The following is a 23,262-nucleotide window of genomic DNA, read 5'->3' on the forward strand; positions in this document are numbered from 1 at the left end:
ATCAGCAATTAGTGCTCGCAACAGTGCAGAAGCGCAAAGGACCCGGCTCAGGTGCACTCGCAGATAAACTCAGGCAGGAGCGGGGTTGAGCAGGGTAGCGAATGGATGGCAATGAAGGAGGGAGGGAAGGGAGCAGAGGTGCTTTGGAGTTGGAGAGGGAGAAGAGGGCCAGGATAAACTTTGCGGGGGGAGAGAGGGAAGAGAGCCAGCTTGAATTGTGGAGTGGAAAAAGACTGGATAATTGGTCGTATAGTCAGAGTGCTGTGTGATATTTCGATTAGCCCAACAAGTAAAGACACAGTATTTGTGGATGAATTCAAAAAGTGCTGTAAAATCTGATGCACAAATTTAAGTATATTTTATGTTCTCTAAATACAGGTGTGTAAGTTATAAACGTACAATTTATTGGATTTCTTCCCACTAAGGAGTCTATAAATGTACTGAATGGTACAATGGGTTCATTATCCTTTCACTTCTGGAAGATAGATTGTGGATCTACCGTCCGAAACGGTCCATAATTTGGCTCTAACTGATGTGAATTTGTCAATTTGCTCGAAGAAACCATAAAGGTGATTGAAGTAAAGCTCCCCTTTATAGCCTAATGAGCAGGTTTACCAACTGATGTAATACTGAGCCCTACAAATCAGAGGTCCCAGATTCAATGTCCAATCGCTGTCTTGCCAGGCACAACAATAGGAATGTTGTAATTTTAAAAATTTCATTCTCTGGATGTGGGCGTCGCTGGCAAGGCTGCCATTTATTGCCCATCCCTAGTTGCTCTTGAGAAGGTGGTGGTGAGCCGTCTTCTTGAACCGTTGCAGTCCGTGTGGTGAAGGTTCTCCCACAGTGCTGTTAGGTCGGGAGTTCCAGAATTTTGACCCAGCGACGATGAAGGAATGGGCGATATATGTCCAAGTCGGGATGGTGCGTGACTTGGAGGGGAACTCGGAGGTGATGGAGTTCCCATGCGCCGGCTGCCCTCGTCCTTTTAGGTGCTGGAGGTCGAGGTACTGCCGAAAAAGCCTTGGCGATTTGCTGCAGTACATCCTGTAGATCGTACACACTGCAGGATGCTGGAGGGAGTGGTCTTATCATCGCTGGGCTGGAACGGGGGAGGTCAGACTGTGCTCCCAAATTATATCTAATGATTCCTTCTGGAAAGAGCACATGTGTGGGTGTCAGATAAGGACAGGATTAGCCTTAGCTTGAATAACTTGCTGGTACTACTGTCCGGCCCCACACATGAGGAATGGCCACTTGGGTAAAGTACTGGAGACCCTGGAAGTGTAACTCAGCAATCAGCTAATGATCTCAGGAGAGGAGGAAAGAGAAAAAATAAATGGAAAAATTCACACCAGTGCAATGGGGAGAGTTCTTGTGCTGGTGGGCCTTGTAATAGATCGAGCACATAGCCTGTATTACAACTGATCCAGGAATTGGTGATTCTGACACTGATTGCTCAAAATGATGGAAAAACCTTCATACGCCAGCACTGATGTCCCCCTCTATGACAAGCACACAAAATAATCATTAACAAAAATTAGGCCAGTGATATGTATATCAGGTTCTACGGGACTTGTGTATGTGTTTTCCACTTTTAACTTGCTAGAGGAATGACCTACTTGTCGATCATCCTGACAGTGTCGCAGCGATGTTACACAGGTACAGTACCACATGCCAACCTGTCACCCCCAGACCCCACAGTGATGTTACACAGGTACAGTACCACATGCCAACCTGTCACCCCCAGACTCCACAGTGATGTTACACAGGTACAGTACCACATGCCAACCTGTCACCCCCAGACCCTACAGTGATGTTACACAGGTACAGAACCACATGCCAACCTGTCACCCCCAGATCCCACAGTGATGTTACACAGGTACAGTACCACATGCCAACCTGTCACCCCCAGACTCCACAGTGATGTTACACAGGTACAGTACCACATGCCAACCTGTCACCCCCAGACTCCACAGCGATGTTACACAGGTACAGTACCACATGCCAACCTGTCACCCCAAGACTCCACAGTGATGTTACACAGGTACAGTACCACATGCCAACCTGTCACCCCCAGACTCCACAGTGATGTTACACAGGTACAGTACCACATGCCAACCTGTCACCCCAAGACTCCACAGTGATGTTACACAGGTACAGTACCACATGCCAACCTGTCACCCCCAGACTCCACAGTGATGTTACACAGGTACAGTACCACATGCCAACCTGTCACCCCCAGACCCCACAGTGATGTTACACAGGTACAGAACCACATGCCAACCTGTCACCCCAAGACTCCACAGTGATGTTACACAGGTACAGTACCACATGCCAACCTGTCACCCCCAGACCCCACAGTGATGTTACACAGGTACAGTACCACATGCCAACCTGTCACCCCCAGACCCCACAGTGATGTTACACAGGTACAGTACCACATGCCAACCTGTCACCCCCAGACCCCACAGTGATGTTACACAGGTACAGTACCACATGCCAACCTGTCACCCCCAGACTCCACAGTGATGTTACACAGGTACAGAACCACATGCCAACCTGTCACCCCCAGACTCCACAGGTACAGTACTACATGCCAACCTGTCACCCCCCAGACTCCACAGGTACAGTACTACATGCCAACCTGTCACCCCCAGACTCCACAGTGATGTTACACAGGTACAGAACCACATGCCAACCTGTCACCCCCAGACTCCACAGGTACAGTACTACATGCCAACCTGTCACCCCCAGACTCCACAGGTACAGTACTACATGCCAACCTGTCACCCCCCAGACTCCTCAGGTACAGTACTTTATTGCCAACCTGTCACCCCCAGACTCCACAGGTACAGAACCACATGCCAACCTGTCACCCCCAGACCCCACAGGTACAGTACCACATGCCAACCTGTCACCCCCCAGACCCCTCAGGTACAGTACTTTATTGCCAACCTGTTTCAGCAGACATCCTTGTTTTACAACAACTCCTCGAAACTCCTCTTTTAAAACATCATCGTCATCACTTGAGTTTCCTTCACTGAAAAAGCCACTGTCAGCCTGCAAGATGGTGGAAATGCATTGCCGTCACACTCAATTAAACACTTTCTCACAATAAAGCAACGCACACAACCTCACCTAACTGTTCAAGTCACACATGACCTTTAGTAGTTTTATGAGCAGCAAGGGGTGAAACCACAGGAAACACAAACGCGCTCAATAACACTGTCCTTGAGAACTGTGTAGAGATTATTTGAAGAAAAGCAGAGCGTTCTCCTAATGTGCTAGCTGGCATTTATCCCCTCAACCAACGTCACTTAAAAAAAAGCTCATCTAATCATTTATCTCATTGCTGTTTGTGGGATCTTGCTATGTGCAAATTGGCTGGTGTGTTTCCTACATTACAACAGTTCAAAAATGGCTAAAATACGATTATCCATCCAGTAGAAATTAGGTGAAGAATTTATCAACACTCAGACGATTCCAACCTTTTTTTTTAAATTGGGGAACAATTACCAACGAAAGAACTTGCATTTATATAGCGCCTTTCACAACATTAGGATGTTCCAAAGCACTTTACAGCCAATGAAGAACATTTTAAGTGTAGTCACTATTGTAATGTAGGAAACGTGGCAGCCAATTTGTGCGCAGCAAGCTCTCACAAACAACAGTATGATAAATGACCAGAATTTGTTTTAGTGATGTTGATTGAGGGATAAATATTGACTAGGGCACCAAGGAGAGCTCCCCTGCAGTGCCGTGGGATCTTCTACGTCCACCTGAGAGGGCAGACGGGGCCGTGGTTTAACGTCTCATCCAAAGGACGGCACCTCCAACAGTGCAGCACTCCCTTAGTACTGCACCGGAATGTCAGCCTAGATTTTGCGTGTAAGTCTCTGGTGTGGGACTTGAACCCACAACCTTCTGACTCTGAGACGAGAGTGTTCAAAGATCTGTCATGGAGGAAAGCAAAGCTATTTACTCCACAAGGTGAAATTATATAAGAGGTACAGTCTTGCCCTGTTTTGAAAGAAGGGTGATGAGGTCAAGTAAACTGCGTCAGACCCTTCACAAAAAGTTCTAAAGCACTAAACAGAAAATAAAACAAATATTGTGCCACAAGGCTTTTTTTTAACCACTTACAAAATAATAATAAGCATCACCATCATCGATAAAGCAGTTTTCAGCTATTTGCTCAGCAGCTGCCTTTGCCTTATCTTCAGCTGGCTGAATGTACCCATCGCAGACGAGGGCAGCCGCTAGCAGGGTCCCCTCTCGACGATTCCTGACAATGTTAGTTGACAGCAACCAGTCAATCACAGAGGTACCTGCAAAATAATAATATAAAACCAATGAAAAAAAAAGTACTTGAATTTTAAAAAAATTATTTGTTCTCATGGTTCTGGGCAGCGCTGGCAAGGAGTCATTTATTACCAGTCCCCATAGATGCCCTGAGAAGGTGGTGGGGGCTACTTCGAGGCGCATTTAGAGCCAACCACATATTGTGAGACTGGAGTCACATGTAAGCCAGACGAGGTTGGGACGGCAAATTCCCTGCCCTGAAGGACATTAGTGAACCAGTTGGGTTTTTACGATAATCCGCCAACTCTCATGGCCATTTTTATCAGCTCACAAATTACCGTCACAGTGGACAGTAATTCATGGCAGTTCTTTCATGACTGAGAGAGCCAGGAATGTAGGAAAGTACAAATGGCTGGTCTGATAAACTAATACCTCTCAATCACCACTCCCTCAAACATCCATCCAATTCTCTCAAATGTTTCCACACTATCTGGCTTCACTGCCCCCCTGGGCAGGACATTCCACCCGTTCACCAGCCTCTTTGTAAAGTCATTAAATCTAAATTGCTTGCTTACTTTCTCTCTTCTAAGCTTGAGTCCGTGACCCCAGTTCTAGATTTTGTGGCAATCTCGAGTATATTATTGAGGTTCCATTTTTTAAGAATATTGAATAAGTATTGCCCATAAGCTACCTCTTCTCTAGAATAAACACTCTCAGACTCTTCAACGTCTCCTCGTAGGTCAGATGCCTTAAGCTAGGTATCATTTTGGTCGCCCTGTTCTGCACCGCCTCCAATGCCTGAATATCCTTGCTATAGTATGGTGACCAAAAAATGTAACAGGTTAAGCCTAACCGGTACCTAGTACAAATTCATTGTCACCTCCTGGCATTTGTGCTCTATCCCTCTAACTACACATCCCAAAAATCCAGTTAGCTTTCCTACTGCTGTAACATTTATTCGTTCATGGGATGTGGGCGTCGCTAGCAAGGCCAGCATTTATTGCCCATCCCTAATTGCCCTTGCTGCCCTGATGGTTTCAGTGGGCTATCCACCAATACCCCCAGATTCCCTCGCTTGTGTTGTATTTTGTAGCCTAGAGCAATTTATATTATAATGTCATTGTCCGCTTCTCTTGCCCAATCTTATTACCTTGCAGTCGTGCACATTAAATGCCATTTGCTATTCAGTCTGTTGCAATGTATAATTGTATTGTGTTTTGTTTGCCTAATTTAAAGCTAGTTGTGAACTGCCTTAACTCTGTGTTCAGTTATTTGTAATGGGATGCCTTTCTCCTTCAGACAAGGATTCACTAAAAGCAACCCTGGGGAGAGAAAGAAACTGATTAACACTGACAAAGCCGTAAGTTCAATTAAAGGAACCTTGAGGAAGGCTGACAAGGAGGAGAAATACATCACTCCCAAATCTCTGGTTTAAACTGAGTCCCATTGTTGGAACTGTGATAGCGAGATTGTAACCATCTATTCTAAGGAAGAAAAGTGATCAGAAGCAAAATGACCTCGAGGATGGTTTTTTAAAAATAGGATTATGAAGAAAGCTGTCTGTAAACAAATGGGTTATAAAAGTTTGAAGAAAATAAGCAAAATCGCTGCTGTCGGGACAAGGAAAGCTGGTGGAAGATCAGGATTACTGGGACAGAAGGACCAGATTGCCCTCGGGAAGGCAGAGTGTTGAAGGTCACGTAAGAATTATACTGTATTATGAATTGCAGAAATAATAAACTCAGAAAAAGGATTTAAATCAAATACATCTGGTTCCTGACTCCCTCTACTCCTGAGTCGAATCGAAATCTAAAGCAATGCAGAGAAAGATTGACTGATAGCCAATTTGTGCAACTGTAAATATTGTACATCGAGACAGGTTCTGATTAACTTAGAACAAACGATATAACAAGTCCATCTTCCCAACCTATCCAGATCTCTTTATGTTTAGTTTGCCCTTTCCCTATTGTTTGAACCCCTCCTTCTCAACAGTTTAATGGCATCTGCAAACCAGCCGCAGGTCATTTATGTACCATTAAGCCGGAATGGCCCCAGCACTGATCCCTGTGGCAACCCGCTAGTGATTAATCGCCATGCCAACCACTCAGTAAAAACTATCTTCTGCTTTCTTTAGTTTAGCTGATTTTCAATACACCATAGAAGCTTGTCTCCTATTCCATACCTTCCCACCATATACATCAATAGTTTAATGGTAACAAAGCCTTGCTGAAATGTAAATATATCATAGCCTCAGAATTTCCATTGACAACAAGGTCCATCGTTTCTTTGAAGCACTCCAGTAAATTTGTTAGGCAAGAATTCCCTCCCATAAATCTACATTGACCATAAGACCATAAGAGATAGGAGCAGGAGTAGGCCATTCGGCCCCTCGAGCCTGCTTCTCCATTCAATGAGATCATGGCTGATCTGATTTTTACCTCAACTCCACTTTTCTGCCTTTTCCCATATCCTTTGACTCCCTTGCCGATCAAAAATGGTCTAACTCAGCCTTGAACGTATTCAATGACTCAGCCTCCACAGCTTTTTGGGGTAAAGAATTCCAAAGATTCACGACCCTCTGGGAGAAGAAATTCCTCCTCATTTCCGTCTTAAACGGGCGACCCCTTATTCTGAGACTATGGTCCCTAGTTTTAGATTCCCCCATGAGGGGTAACATCCTCTCAGCATCGACCCTATCGAGTCCCCTCAGAATCTTGTATGTTTCAATAAGATCTCCTCTCATTCTTCTAAACTCCTAAACATTGACTCCATACCATACCATACCATAGTGTCTCATTATCCCCTCTTTCAGAATGCTTTAATACTTTACCCACAACAGGATGTTAGGCTCACTGACAAAGCTCACTATTGTTTCGGGCGACTGTTCCTACGAGAGGCAGAATATGCCATCGTAGACAAGTTAGTCCATTTACTCCATTGCCACAAATCACTCAACCTCAGCTTTAAGTGATTCTTTAAAACAAAAAGTACCGCTACCAACAACAAAGTATAGTTTCACACATATTGATGTTGCAAGCAGTGAAAATACTGGGCCTACCCAGAGAATACAACTAAAAGCAGCACAGAGCATTTTCATTTTCTCAAATATTGGGGTAAATTGTCCCCTTCGCTGCATGGGTGTTAATCTGATTTCAATGGGATGAAAATTGATTGGGTTCTATAACAGCCGGGCGATCCACTCTGCCAGATTAATGCCCGTGTACTGAAGGTGAAAATGTACCCGATTGTCTTGTGTAAATTCTATCATTTTGTTGTCTTATTGTTCCTATGAGTGTGTGAGAAGACCAGAAAAGAGCAGCTGATTCTATTTAGCCCAGAATGCAGTGGTTTCCTCAGTGTTCCATCAATTCACCCAATGACTGGGTGAACCCCCACTTTAAAACTTAAGGAAAGATTTCACCCAGATAAAACAGCAAGGTCAATTGCCAGCATTTTGATTTATATATTATGATTACGATATGATTTAATGCGTATATACATACAATAATGAACCTACAGAACAGCTTCTATGCGCCTCATTCAATATTACGGTATTATGGGGCTGAATTTTATTCTTTGCTGGTTGGATTGGTGTTGATGCCAATGCACAATGGCTTTCAGTGCCTAAAGGAATTGTTTTTTGATCACCTGGTCTACCCGGTGACTCTATTGAGAGAACCGATGAGGCCTATGAATCAAAGTGACAGAGTCCTAGTACTTAACGAGAAGGTACGACAGCTACCAGACTGCACCGAAGCTCCTTATTCAACAAGTTCCCTCATTGACACTCCCTCAGAGAGGAAAACATTCGTTTGTTTCATATTCACCTGAAAAACAATGATTGAAGATTTTCTTCTCTTTTTGCAATTTCAGTTCCTTTACTCCCGTCTCAGGGTCCTTCATAGAAAGGTATAAAGCACTAAATGGAGGGAGAAACGAGATTTCTAAAATTGGAGCCCATAATCCAGTCTCTTTGTAATAGTAAAATATACTGAACACAAGTTAGAAGTAATTTTTAACAGGATTATTGATAGGTCTGTAGTGGCAATAAAAACAGAGTAGATCATCAAAGGGTGCTCTTTAGTAAAGATCAACAAATAAAACCAAGAAAATTGAATGGAGAAGCTGGACAAATAACAGATGCCTGGTACTGAACAGCAATGGTTTCCACTTGAAAGAGATTTATTTCCTCTCTGGCTAATTTATTGTGTTTTACACACTCACACACACGTACTTCCCAGCAAGCTACTTGACTGAAGAGAGCATTGTAGCCAAGACAATTTACTATACTGTATTTGCTGCTCACGATGCGGTCTCCTCTACATTGGGGAGACCAATCGCAGACTGGGTGATCGCTTTGCTGAACACCTCTGCTCAGTCCACAAGCGTGACCCTGAGCTTCCGGTCGCTTGCCATTTTAATTCACCGTCCCACTCCCACTCTGACCTCTCTGTCCTCGGCCTCTTACACTGTTCCAATGAAGCTTGACGGAAGCTCGAGGAACAGCCCCTAATCTTTCATTTAGGCACTTTACAACCTTCCGGACTCAACACTGATTTCAATAACTTCAGATCATAACTACTGCTCCCATTTTCTCGTACAAAAAAATGGTGCTGGTAATGGTTCTGCTGTTGCCATTTACAGCTCCTCTAGACCCATCTTTTGTTTCTTTACTTGTCCCATTACCGCCCTCCTTGCTTTGCAAAATCATCCCTTTTGTCATTTAATGATTCCTGCCCTCCACCCTATTACAGACCTTCCCCCTTTTGATCTTCCTCCCTCCTCTTTCCCCGGCTCTGTACTTGCTTGCAACCTGTTAAATCTCTAACTTCTTCCAGCTCTGACGAAAAGTCATCGACCTGAAACGTTAACTCTGTTCCTCTCTCCTCAGATGCTGCCTGACCCGCTGAGTATTTCCAGCATTTTCTGTTTTTATTATAGCCAAGGGGACTCATTGTGTTTACACATGCACATCTTACAACAAGAGTAAGAAACAGCAGTAGGATCCCTGGCTGATTTTCCCCTTTCTAATCCAAGGAATGCTAAAGCCAATTTTAGCACCTCACAGATAATCCTGGCTGATAATTCAACAGCAAGAACGATAACGTGAATTTATATGATGCTTTTATTGTAGCAAAACATCCCAAGGTGCTTCACAATGGTGGGTCGGTCTTGAGAAGGAAGAGGGAGGAAATCAGAGGATGCACTGTCAACGAGACAGGTTTTAAAAAGCTTTTGAATATAGGGAGAGATATAGTAAAATGGAAGGGTTTAGGGAGAGAATTCCAGAGTGTGGGGCAAGGCTGAAGGCTCTTTCATCCACGGTAAAGGGAGCGGTAACACACAGTACACTCGAAGAGCAAACGGTGTGAGCTGGGACAACAAAGAGGAAGAGGTTACAGAGGTAGGATGAAAATATGGAGGGATTTGTGGACACGAATAAGGATTTGGAAGTTGATGTGTTGAGGGATGGGGAGCCACCAGAGATCAGCAATGGCAGGGGTGATAGTTGAGCAGAACTTAGTGCGAGATCAAACGCAAGTGGTGGAGTCCTGGTTGAGTTGGAATTTATGTAAAGTGGAACTCGATTGGGGAGGAGAAGAGCATGGGGAAAAGTCAAGTCTGGAAGTGACAAGTCATGGATCAGGGTTTCGGTGCCAGTGAAGTTGAGGGAGGGACAGAGACGGGTGACATTTCAGAGTGAAATCTTGGTGATGGACTGGAATTGGGTTCTGAAGATCAGTTTAGGGTTGAGTAGGACACTGGAGGGGAGTGCGCTGTCAGCCTGACCTTGATCAGGAAGGGGAATGAAATTTAGGGGCTAAGTCATGATGGAGTAACTGGCAGGAGTCGAACAGGATGGTTTCAGTTAGCACAGACCAGGGATCAAACCTGGGCCCTTCATGATTTGTGTGGCTTAGTAACAATCCACCCAATGTACTTACACTGATCAGTAAAATATATTTTACTGCAGCCATGGAGGGTCTGCCCCTTGGGGTAGTGATATTTTCCGCTGGTTTTGTTAGATTTAGAGATCACATCTGTGAATGGTTTTGCTCTTTACTGAGATGATGGTCAGGAACAATTGGCATGTGAATGGGGTGGAATTAACGCAAAGAGGTTTCACGGCTAATGCCAATGGATATGCACAGGCAAATTATCGCACTGAAATCTGATAAAACTGACGTCACAAAGGTCTCTGCCTCTCATTCTATACTGCAAACTAACTACAGATCAACACTTCTATCTCACCAAACTAGACCAACTTCACAGATTAATCAATTTACTACTCTATCTACAGAAGATGTAAACAGAGGAAAAACAGATCTTACCCCAAATGTATATCAGCAGGCAACTTGATAGACTTTCTTGTTGACTTTCGTGCAAATTTCTGACCACCTTCAATACACTGAATTGCTCTCTTAATATCCTTCACCCAGGCATCGCGTTCTTCAAGGTGGGTAGCTTGCAGGTAATGGTCCTGATTCTTTACTGTGTGAAACTTGAAAACAAACTGGGAGAAAAAAGATATCAAAATAAAGAACTGTATGATGGCAAATTCAACTAAAAAAAATAAAACACACACAAAAGCAATCTGTACGGCAACTACTGTTCCAGATTTCTACGCAGTGAGTTGTTATGATCTGGAATTCACTGCCTGAAAGGGCGGTGGAAGCAGATTCAATAATAACTTTCAATGGGGAATTGGATAAATACTTGAAGGGTAAAAATTTGCAGGGATATGGGGAAAGAGTAGGGGAGTGGGGCTAATTGGATAGCTCTCTCAAAGAGCCAGCACAGGTACGATAGGCCGAATGGCCACCTTCTTTGCAGTATCGTTTTATGATTCTATGATAAAGAAAGTTTTAAAAACTGTAATTGGTTGTGACCATTAAAGGCTACAGTTTAATCTGCCAGTTTTCAAAATCATTTGAACCTTAAAAATCTTTTTATTCACTCATAGCTATCCGCAGTTCCTATGATGTATATGTGAAGGAGTTTTAAGAATTAAGTCAACTGTCCCTCTCAACCATAATCGATTTGTGAAACAATGCTATTTACTGATAGAAAGAATCAGTTTCAGTCTATTTTTTTCTCTGAAGTTTTTATAGGAAGTTTAATCCTAATTTTAGTCAAATTTTACCTTAAGTTAATAATCTAATTTTTGTTTTCTTTATCATATAGCCATTTCAGGATTTTTCTAAAAATTGGTCTTTCAAAAAGTATTAAGAAATAATAAATTGGTGCTAGAACAATATCTCAATGGGTCGAATTTTGCTGTGAGTGGTGAACGAATGGTGCCAGCCATTCATTAGACTTTTTTTTTATTCGTTCATGGGGTGTGGGCGTCGTTGGCGAGGCCGGCATTTATTGCCCATCCCTAATTGCCCTTGAGAAGGTGGTGGTGAGCCGCCTTCTTGAACCGCTGCAGTCCGTGTGGTGAAGGTTCTCCCACAGTGCTGTTAGGTAGGGAGTTCCAGGATTTTGACTTGCCCATGCCCATAGACTTTCTATGAACTTTCGGACGGCAAATTCCTGGAAATTCGAGATCCATTCAGGGCATCCCCTACAGGGCATCTGGGTCCCGTGTGAACAGGGCAAGCAATTGTGTATCTCCTTGACCAATCCGATTGAAACATCGTTAATAACAGTGCAGTCAGAACCAGGAAGTATAAGTTGGAATAGTGAATTCAATGTCAAATCAAATACAGAAAGAGAAATAAAGAGAGGGTAAGAAAGACTGAATTAAAAGAGAGACAAATGAGACAGAAAGAAAAAGTAAAAAAAAAATTTAAATTTTTTTTAAATGTCCAACAATACTTAAAATCTGAAGGAATGAGACTCCACAGTTAATTTTCAGTTCCAGGGAGGTGGTTTGGCAGTAATTAAGACTTATCACGCCGTTAAAATGGTACTTAGTCTTGAAATGACTTGACTTAACTTTTTTGTCGCGAGTTTGGTAGGTACGTGCGACGTCAGTGCAGCAACTTCATGTCGTTCAATACATTTGAACGGGGAGCCAGACGGCGAGATCGCGCAGCTTTTGGAGGAGCATCGCCTCTCGGAGAGCAACTTCCGGATTTCAGCGTTTAACTGCGCACGTGCGGTCACCGGAAGTTACTGTCCAATTTGCACATTAGGTAACGGTTAGTGCTGTTAGCCTCATCGTTACTGTTACAGCAAAATCCGGTCCAATACTTTGTTCATTTGTTACAATTTCCAACATCTGCAAACATGTTGTTTTAGTCCTAGAAATAATTTTACTTGTAGTATCGTCTCTTTATTTCTACCTTTAATCTTATTTCAATTATTGGCTTCATAGGAAATTTAGTCCCAATTGAGGAAAGTAGAATAATTTTAATCAATCAATATTTTCCTCTTCGCTTTAGTTGAAAACAACAGTGTTGTGAGATGTGAGTGAGCAGTTTTGTGGAATGGAATGATAGTTCTTAATCCTGAGAGGAGGCTTCCATACAAGCAATAAAAACTTTCTGCATATCTTCAGAGGTCAGGTAGCCTATAAATGTAAACTTATAATAATATATAATCACATTAATAAACTCAGAAGGAAGTGCAAGAGCCATCTCCATGTATTGAAGATGTAAATATGTATTTCACAACCTCAAACAAGAGACACTTTCTCACAAAAAAAATAATTCTTGCTAAAATAATGCCAATCGAACCACAATCTAATGATACACCACCTGAATCTGCTGCAGAGCCTGCCTCATCTCCCTGCGGGTAACTGCACAGAGCCATTCAGGTCAGGACGGTCCGAGCTTTGGTCCATGGTCTGCACTGAGTTAACTGGGACAGTGGTCAGGGAGGTGGTGGGGAAACTACAATTTGTCTTATTATCCTCAGGCTACCGTTCATCCCCTCGCCGCCATCACCCCCACCCACCCCCACCCACTCCCCTCCCCTCCCCCCCCGCCCGCCTCGGACTTACCTCTGGGCCTCGGTAAGGGTTGAAATTCGTAAGGGCCCCGAACATATGAGCTGCATTGGAACGCCTTATAAGCGCCTGCAACTTTCCTGATTTTTATTCCGATGAGGCTCAAGGACAAATTCTCAGGCCTCTCTGTTCCAGCGCGCTGACGGAATCGCACCCAGATTGGGGCAATTAGGAATTTAGGCCCCCATTGTCCCTTAATCCCAAACTCAGTGAAATTTCCCACTTCCCACCCTGCCATCCTTATGACCTTCCACTTTACGGTTTCAGAGATTGCCAATTTTGTGCCAAATTGTAAGCACATCCGTGCTGTGGGTCCCTGGCCACTAGGAGTTGGCCGAGACTACTGGGCTGAATTTGAAGACAGGTCCCAAAGGTGAAAGGACAGCGTGCTAGTCTGCTACATGGATCATAAACAGTTAGCAGTTAATAACTTCCACGACACAAGACATTACAAATAGAATATTGCACTATTAATATAATTTACTTGACAATTATACATACCTAGTGTGCTTTATAAAAACTTTTTTTTATATATATATATAATTAGTACTTACAAGCAATCAAAGAATTACAATAAACAATTTAGATTTACACACCATTCTTTTGCTGTAGTCCAGGCATGGGGAAGTAACCAAACTCCCCATCAGTGGGATGACCCCTTTGGGGCTACTGTCAGCTTTTTTACTGTAAAATTCAATCCCATCTTCTAAGAGAACAACCCAAATTGCCTTCCAGGAATTAAACACAGTCCCCTATAGTGGGAAAAAAAATGCATTAGGAGGTATTAATGACTGCAGTGACTTCCCAATGACTGACATAATTACTGACATTGGTGGACCTTTTATTTTTGGCAGCCAGATTTGAACATAAGAACATAAGAAATAGGAGCAGGAGTGGGCCAATGGCCCCACGAGCCTGCTCCGCCATTCAATAAGATCATGGCTGATCTTCGACCTCAACTCCACTTTCCCGTCCGATCCCCATATCCCTTGAGTCCAAAAATCTATCGATCTCAGTCTTGAATATACTCAATGACTGAGCATCCACAGCCCTCTGGGGTCAAGAATTCCAAAGATTCATAACCCTCCGAGTGAAGAAATTCCTCCTCATCTTAGTCCTAAATCGCCGACCCCTTATCCTGAGACTATGTCCCCTAGTTCTAGACTCTCCAGCCAGGGGGAACAACGTCTCAGCATCCACCCTGTCAAACCCCCTCAGAATCTTATTCCTTTCAATAAGATCAACTCTCACTCTTCTAAACTCCAGAGAGAATAGGCCCATTCTACTCAATCTTTCCTCATCGGACAACCCTCTCATCCCAGGAATCAATCTAGTGAACCTTTGTTGCTAAAGCAAGTATAGCCTTCCTTAAATAAGGAGACCAAAACTGTACTCAGAACTCCAGGTGAGGTCTCACCAAAGCCCTGTATGATTGTAGTAAGACTTCCTTACTCTCGTACCCCTTTGCAATTTGTGAAATTCAGGTTCTAATGCTATGTACCAGACTGACTCGTAAACAACTGCTTAAGCCAGATCCTTATGTAAGGGATTTTAACAAAGATCCATGCCCACCATGAGCCCGACTCCCCTCCAAGGTTCTGAGTGTCAGGTTAGCATAGGTCGTAGCCCTACCTCCCTACATTTCGCCTTTTTACTATAAATCCACGTTGGTCTTGGAGTGCACACACATGGAACAAAAGAAGCCCGTCCATTGCAAGCTTAGAAGTTCGAAACCATGAAGGAGAAGTCTTTGGACACGTATTTAATACGCCCCAAACTTAACCTGCACTGGGTCTTTGCTGCAATTGAAGAATGCTCAGAGTGCCCATCGTGCAGTAGAGTACTGAATAACTACGTCCAAATTAAAGTTCACCAGAACTCTGGGGTGCTGATATGAATCAACAATTGAGACAGATACTCCTGTAGCTTCCAATAATCTGTGAATCGGGACCAGCACAAGTACAAGCATGTCTCAGTGTATTACATCTGAAAAATTACCTTTATACACCAAGTTCCCTTCTGGCGGCCGTGCCTTCAGCTGCCTGGGCCCTAAGCTCTGGAATTCCCTCCCTAAACCTCTCCGTCTCTCTCTCCTCCTTTCAGATGCCCTTTAAAACCTACCTCTTTGACCAAGCCTTTGGTCACCTGTCCTAATATCTCCTTATGTGGCTCGGTGTCAAATTTTGTTTGATAATCGCTCCTGTGAAGCGCCTTGGGACGTTTCACTACGTTAAAGGCGCTAAATAAATGCAAGTTGTTGTTGTTTACAATTTATTGTTAACCTGTTTCACAAGAGTCACTGTATCTCGTTGTGTGAAGTGCTTTTAGACAATTTGAAGTGATAAGGCAATGCTTAAACTCAAGTTTTTGTTTTACAAACTCTGTCAATTCTTAAAACTGTTCAGTGGGGAATAAATGCTTCACCAAACTCCCACCACGTAGAAAAACCAAAGTCGAATGCCTGATGCTAAGATGCATGAGACTTAACGACCACGGGTAAATTTCTGTCTCAGCACTCCTCGCAAATGGCTTCACATACCAGAAGCACACATCAGGACTGCAGGTGTGTGCTCCCTACAATCATAGCGGACAGAACATCACAGGGGTGTGTGCCCGAATCTCAATAAGCAGCCCAGTGCGTGAGTCTCTGTACCAGAGATGTTGAAGTGACGATCCCCCACGTGTCTAACAGGTCATATTAGTCACTGTGCTATTTTTTCCAAGTTCTTTTTTCGATTAGAGCATGTAGGTTCCACGCAGCACTGTTAAGCCACAAACACATCACATGAGCAGTCTTATAATATCAGTAATCATCTAAATTTGAGGAGCCTGTCGTCTGCATCCAGTTAGTGACTGGTAGAAAGTCTGAATCACACTGTGATGAGTTTACCGTGCTGCACGAACTTCTCAGGGTCTTTTGGCCTATTCGTACTGCTGCAATGTTGCCCGAGGGCTGGGCTGATGTTTATGGCAACACTCAAACAACACAAAAACTGCAAATGCAAACGCTTGTGCATTGCCTGCCCAATTTAAAGTCACAACTCACGACTTTCTGGCCACTGTAGCTTCAGCACATTGTAGAGACGAGCCAAAAGCACAGAAATTCTGAACCAAAGTAGCCACAAAGGGAAGGACAGGGGATCGCAATCTCACATGTTGGTTTCAGAAGACTAAAACTCCGCAGTTCCCCAGCGGGACCTTTTCTGCTTTACAGTCAGTCAGTCAAAATGTGGCTATTAAAGAATTATTGGAGAGGCTCAATAATTCACTCTGTGCAGCGTTGCTGATGGTAACGTCTTGTTTATCGTGCACAGGATTTGCTGCAACAAACCATTACCAACTATGGTTCTTTATCTTCATGTACAGTAAGAATTAAATTGAAACAGTAACAGATCCCATACATCTTGTACGTCTTGTACGCCTCCTAATGGCCAGTTTCAAATGGTGGAGGCCTCTGCGGCAAACCATCCCATAATTTAAAAAGAGGAATTAGTACTCTCACCGAACAAACAAATCAAAAGGACTTATAAACTGGAAACATAGTTTGAAAGAATTGTAACAGAATACAAGAACAGAGCCAAATTCATTTTAAGCCTATGTTACTCCTTGGGTTACCATTTTTATTTGTACTAAGTGCTTAGAAATGGTTTTCACTGGAAGAGTTGAGGCATTTAGCACCTCTCTAAGGACTGCAGCAGATCATGCCAGCAGATAAAAACTGGATTGTCTCGCACAAATAGAACTTGCTCACCAGGCCATACTGGCACTCTCCTATTCTCTGTCCATTCATACTGGCACTCTTCTCCCTCCTCGACTGCAGTCCTTGATTCACAAATGTTTTAATGAGCTCGATAAATTGTAACTGTTTGCAAATTGTAGGATTTGAAGATGCTAAGTGTTAAGATTTTAACAGTCTAACAACTGAACTCTCACAGAGCGAGGGCAGGGGTTTATGCAGTGCATGCAAGCGAGCAAGTCGAACGAGCAGGGCACCTCCCAAAATCTGGCCCATTCACTTTTGAACCCTGGCACGTGAGCTCTGCTCCTGGCTCCACCCCTCAGTGCTGGTTCCAGCTACGACCGACTGCTCCTGCTCTGAGGAACGGAAGACTGCTTTAGACCGGATTTCACATGACATGTTTTACGAGATTGGGAATTCCTAACTGCAGCATAATCCCACGTCTTGGAGCAGCAGCAGTTAGGAGCAGGGAGCGGTAATGAGGGGCAGGGGAGATGGTGGTGAGGAGGAAAATGCCAATGTAAACTGAAGGGGAGGAAGGGATAGGAAAGCTGCACAAAGTCGAGGAGGGAGAAGAGTGCCAGTATGAATGGACAGAGAATAGGAGAGTGCCAGTATGAATGGACAGAGAATAGGAGAGTGCCAGTATCAATGGACAGAGAATAGGAGAGTGCCAGTATGAATGGACAGAGAATAGGAGAGTGCCAGTATCAATGGACAGAGAATAGGAGAGTGCCAGTATGAATGGACAGAGAATAGGAGAGTGCCAGTATGAATGGACAGAGAATGGGAGAATGCCAGTATGAATGGACAGAGAATAGGAGAGTGCCAGTATGAATGGACAGAGAATAGGAGAGTGCCAGTATGAATGGACAGAGAATAGGAGAGTGCCAGTATGAATGGACAGAGAATAGGGGAGTGCCAGTATGAATGGACAGAGAATAGGAGAGTGCCAGTATGAATGGACAGAGAATAGGAGAGTGCCAGTATGAATGGACAGAGAATAGGAGAGTGCCAGTATCAATGGACAGAGAATAGGGGAGTGCCAGTATGAATGGACAGAGAATGGGAGAATGCCAGTATGAATGGACAGAGAATAGGGGAGTGCCAGTATGAATGGACAGAGAATAGGAGAGTGCCAGTATGAATGGACAGAGAATAGGGGAGTGCCAGTATGAATGGACAGAGAATAGGAGAGTGCCAGTATCAATGGACAGAGAATAGGAGAGTGCCAGTATGAATGGACAGAGAATAGGGGAGTGCCAGTATGAATGGACAGAGAATAGGGGAGTGCCAGTATGAATGGACAGAGAATAGGGGAGTGCCAGTATCAATGGACAGAGAATAGGAGAGTGCCAGTATGAATGGACAGAGAATAGGGGAGTGCCAGTATGAATGGACAGAGAATAGGAGAGTGCCAGTATCAATGGACAGAGAATAGGAGAGTGCCAGTATGAATGGACAGAGAATGGGAGAATGCCAGTATGAATGGACAGAGAATAGGAGAGTGCCAGTATGAATGGACAGAGAATAGGAGAGTGCCAGTATCAATGGACAGAGAATAGGAGAGTGCCAGTATGAATGGACAGAGAATAGGAGAGTGCCAGTATCAATGGACAGAGAATAGGGGAGTGCCAGTATGAATGGACAGAGAATAGGGGAGTGCCAGTATGAATGGACAGAGAATAGGAGAGTGCCAGTATGAATGGACAGAGAATAGGAGAGTGCCAGTATGAATGGACAGAGAATAGGAGAGTGCCAGTATCAATGGACAGAGAATAGGAGAGTGCCAGTATGAATGGACAGAGAATAGGAGAGTGCCAGTATGAATGGACAGAGAATAGGAGAGTGCCAGTATCAATGGACAGAGAATAGGAGAGTGCCAGTATGAATGGACAGAGAATAGGGGAGTGCCAGTATCAATGGACAGAGAATAGGAGAGTGCCAGTATGAATGGACAGAGAATAGGGGAGTGCCAGTATCAATGGACAGAGAATAGGGGAGTGCCAGTATGAATGGACAGAGAATAGGGGAGTGCCAGTATGAATGGACAGAGAATGGGAGAATGCCAGTATGAATGGACAGAGAATGGGAGAATGCCAGTATGAATGGACAGAGAATGGGAGAGTGCCAGTATCAATGGACAGAGAATAGGAGAGTGCCAGTATCAATGGACAGAGAATAGGAGAGTGCCAGTATCAATGGACAGAGAATAGGAGAGTGCCAGTAAGAACTGGAGGGGCAAGGAGAGAGAGGAAGAGTGCTCTCATGAACTCATGGGAGTAGGGAGAAGAGTGCCTTCATGTCACTGTGATAACCACATAAACAATTTTAAAACAAATGTAACAATGGGGTTTAGTAACAGAGCACAAATACATGTTTGCAATAGACTGCAATGTCTTCACAAGAAATGAAGGAAAATTCTTGCAATCTTTGCTACAAACTTTGACTATAGGTGATGGATACAACTTAAGTTAAGACAAGCCTGTGCCTCACTACAGATTCATTTAAGAAACAATTGAGAGCTACAATGGGATTGGGGGGGTTGTTAGAATAAGAACATAAGAAATAGGAGCAGGAGTAGGCCATTCGGCCCCTCGAGCCTGCTCCACCATTCAATCAGATCGTAGCTGATCTCGGACCTCAACTCCACTTTCCCACCTGATCCCCATATCCCTCGATTCCCTTGGAGTCCAAAAATCTATCGATCTCAGTCTTGAATATACTCAAGGACTGAGCATCCACAGCCCTCTGGGGTAGAGAATTCCAAAGATTCACAACCCTCTGAGTGAAGAAATTCCTCCTCATCTCAGTCCTAAATCGCCCACCCCTTATCCTGAGACTATGCCCCCTAGTTCTAGAGTCTCCAGCCAGGGAAACAGTCTCTCAGCATCTACCCTGTCAAGCCCTCTAAGAATTTTATACATTTCAATGAGATCCACTCTCATTCTTCTAAACTCCAGAGAGTATAGGCCCATTCTTCTCAATCTCTCCGAATAGGACAACCCTCTCATCCCAGGAATCAATCTAGTGAACCTTCGTTGCACCCCCTCTAAGGCAAGTATATCCTTCCTTAGGTAAGGAGACCAAAACTGTACACAGTACTCCAGGTGTGATCTCTATGGATGGATAAATTAAGATGGGTGAAATATCCTTGTTCACCCATAATTATTGTGATCTTAAAGGAGGGATTGTGCCTTTATGAATCGTGGAGGGGAAATTGTGTCTGTGGGAGGAGGATGGAAGGATTGTGCCTTTTGTGGAGAGGGAAGGGTGATTGTTGATAGTGACTTTTGGGGAAGTGATAGTCTAGCTGGCCTGTTGAATGTGGATGAACCCAAAAGTCAATTATTTTTCCTGTAAATTTATAGATTTAAACAATCTACAATAGTGAAGCAAAAAAAAATGTTTTAACTGAACTATAATGCATCAGTTTTAATGTAAAAATTTGAAATATTTTGGAGGAACAAGACCCTCTCCCAGAATGTGTGGACGAGTAGGAACGGCAGAGGGTGGGGTGGGGGTGGGGGTGGGGGTGGGGGTGGGGTGGGGGTGGGGGGGGGTGGGGGTGGGATGGGGGGGGGGGGTGCACGGGAGATAGAACAGCATCTGGAACAATTGCATACAATCTAAAATTTGCTGCCTATGCCCCTGAATAAAGTACAGTATTAGGTCACTCTGCATAAGAGTCTGCAGAAGTATCTAATGGTATAATTAGCAGTGGATGGGAGGGTTGGATGTGAGATTGTGATTGTTGCGGTAACTTTTGGGGAAGTGATAGTCTGGTTGCTTGGTTGGTTGTTTGGATGAAAATCCAAATGCCACTTGGTTTTTCATAGAATGTACAGCACAGAAACAGGCCATTCGGCCCAACAGGTCTATGCCAGCTCCACACAAGCCTCTTCCCTCCCTATTTTATCTAACCCTATCAGCATATCCTTCTATTCCTTTCTCCCTCATGTGTTTATCTAGCTTCCTCTTAAATGTATCTATGCTCATCGCCTCAACTACTCCTTATGGGAGCGAGTTCCACATTCCAACCGCTCTCTGGGTAAAGAAGTTTCTCCTGAATTCCCTATTGGATTTAGCATGTATTAACTGTAGGAAATCCAAGATATACTCGGATGGTATGGCTAATCTATTGTTTCGTTTAGTGCATTTAAGTTAATAATTTGTAATAGGATTCATTTTTTAAGATGTGAATTATATTACCTGTCAGATTTTGACACTTATCCAATGCAGTTGTAATTAATCCTTAGAACACAAGATAATTCTGGATGATGGAAGCCATCGTAGTTCAGAAATACCCTAAAGTCTCCCCATTGCTGAATCCAGTTGGTTCTCAAATGAGTCCAAGGTTTTCACCTCCACTGCTCTATCTGGAAGTCGATTCCATGAATTGATAACCCCTTCTGTGAATGAGAACTTGCTGATAGCAGTCCTAAGTTTGCCTCTTACTGGTATCAAATAATGATAAAATGTCACCTGCACATTTTGAGAGCAAGTGCTCACTTGTGTACTGATATTCTCACACTAATTTTACAACCGCCTTTGCTGTTACTGGCCAAAATATTTCTGTAATGTGTTGGGTGTTTAAAAAGTCTGGAGGTAGATTAGTGGAGACACATACTCCCCATTTGCAGTGGATAATACAGGGATGTTACTTAAAGTAATTGGCAAAAGAACCAGAAGTGACATGAGGAAAAAAAAATTATGCAGTGAGTTGTTGTGATCTGGAATGCACTGCCTGAAAGGGCGGTGGAAGCGGATTCAATAGTAGCTTTCAAAAGGGAATTGGATAAATACTTGAAAGGGAAAAAGTTGCAGGGCTGTGGGGAAAGAGCAGGGGAGTGGGACTAGTTGGAAAGCTCTTTCAAAGAGCCGGCACAGGCACGATGGGCTGAATGGCCTCCTTCTGTGCTGTATCATTCTATGAGTCTATGATTCTATTAGTGACTATTTTATATTTATGGCCCCTAGTTCTGGTCTCCCCCGCAAGTGGAAACATCTTCTCTACGTCTACCCTATCAGATCCTTTCATAATCTTGAAGACCTCTATCAGGTCACCCCTCAGTCTTCTCTTTTCTAGAGAAAAGAGCCCCAGCCTGCTCAATCTTTCCTGATAGGTATAACCTCTCAGTTCTGGTATCCTTTATTTTGAAAGTCTATTAATTGTTGAGTATAAAAGTGCTTAGAATTAACCTTGTTGCATCATTTTAATGCAAAAATTCCATATTTTCCCAAGTGAACATGCCCACTGCACCCTCCCCTTCAGAAATGCACCCTCAATTTTGTACCTTTAGGCTTTCATCTAGAAATAAATATAGTAAATATTGAAGACAAGGCAGATCAGTCAACATCTGTAAAAAGATGTGTTATTGATGCTTCAGCTGTGTAACCCCTCATCAGAATTGAATTTTAGTAAAGTTGGAAAAAAGAGAGGGGAGAGGACAGGGAATCAATGAATATGCCAATCACAGAGAGTGGGTTAGTGGTTTGAATGACCTGCAAACACTTAACAGATAACTATTAGATCGTATACAAGATCAGTGAGGTTATGGAGAGACTTGGAAAGGATAAAAGAATGTGAAAATAGTGGAGGGGGAGAGTCCCACACAAACAACAAGGAAACAGGGAAAAATTGCTCTGTGTTTGTTTTGTCTGTTTCTCTGTATCCCCCGTCAGATACAACTTTCCTACTGTGACAGTAACCCCATGACAAGAAATAAAAATGTCAAATGCTTCACTTCGTCTCTCCCTGACTTCTCTTTTCTCCACATTCTCTTCCTTCTGTTCTCGCCTATTTTTACTCTTTGCCTCCGAGGTACCAGTTTTGGAGGTGGATCACACAGCATTGGGTTTGGCTGAAAACAGGCTTCAGGGCTCATTGTTCCAGCCAATCAGTGCTGAAAATCATGAAACATGCCTCTGTTCTTGACAAGATTTTTGAGCTGTCCAAACTGAAGTCTAATAATTAAGCCTCCGGGGGAGAGGAAACCGCCCTTCCCCCCCCCCCCCCAGTTTCAACAGAACAGAACTGCCACCAGTCAGGTTACGTAACTTCACAAGTTCTGCAACACACTGAGCTGCAATTGATTGTAATGTTTAAAAAAATAGCAGCAGAAGTGGTTCGATCTCAGCAAGCTGGAATGGGGAAGAAATGCCTTTACATGGTCTTTTAACACAAAGGAAGTAACAGAAATGTGGCAGTGGCAGGATCTTTATAAAACTTGAAACCAGCTTCCCTAAGCAGCCACTTTTT

General features: G+C 43.6%; 1 protein-coding gene across 5 annotated transcripts in view; it reads right to left on the reverse strand.

The window, feature by feature from the left end:
* Positions 1–23,262, reverse strand: part of plek (pleckstrin) — a 103,915-nt gene that overhangs the window by 7,469 nt on the left and 73,184 nt on the right. For 3 of the 5 annotated variants that reach the window (XM_067989478.1, XM_067989476.1, XM_067989480.1), the window contains 5 exons: positions 13,858–14,013; positions 10,638–10,819; positions 8,133–8,224; positions 4,147–4,331; positions 2,959–3,063 (listed from right to left, as the gene is read on the reverse strand). In XM_067989478.1, coding sequence (XP_067845579.1) covers positions 2,959–3,063; positions 4,147–4,331; positions 8,133–8,224; positions 10,638–10,819; positions 13,858–14,013 — 720 coding nt within the window. The remainder of the gene's footprint in view (positions 1–2,958; positions 3,064–4,146; positions 4,332–8,132; positions 8,225–10,637; positions 10,820–13,857; positions 14,014–23,262) is intronic. The other 2 variants (XM_067989479.1, XM_067989481.1) reach the window with 2 other exon arrangements.

This window comes from Heptranchias perlo, chromosome 8 (genome assembly GCF_035084215.1).
Source record: "Heptranchias perlo isolate sHepPer1 chromosome 8, sHepPer1.hap1, whole genome shotgun sequence".
Classification (NCBI taxonomy): Eukaryota; Metazoa; Chordata; class Chondrichthyes; order Hexanchiformes; family Hexanchidae; genus Heptranchias; species Heptranchias perlo.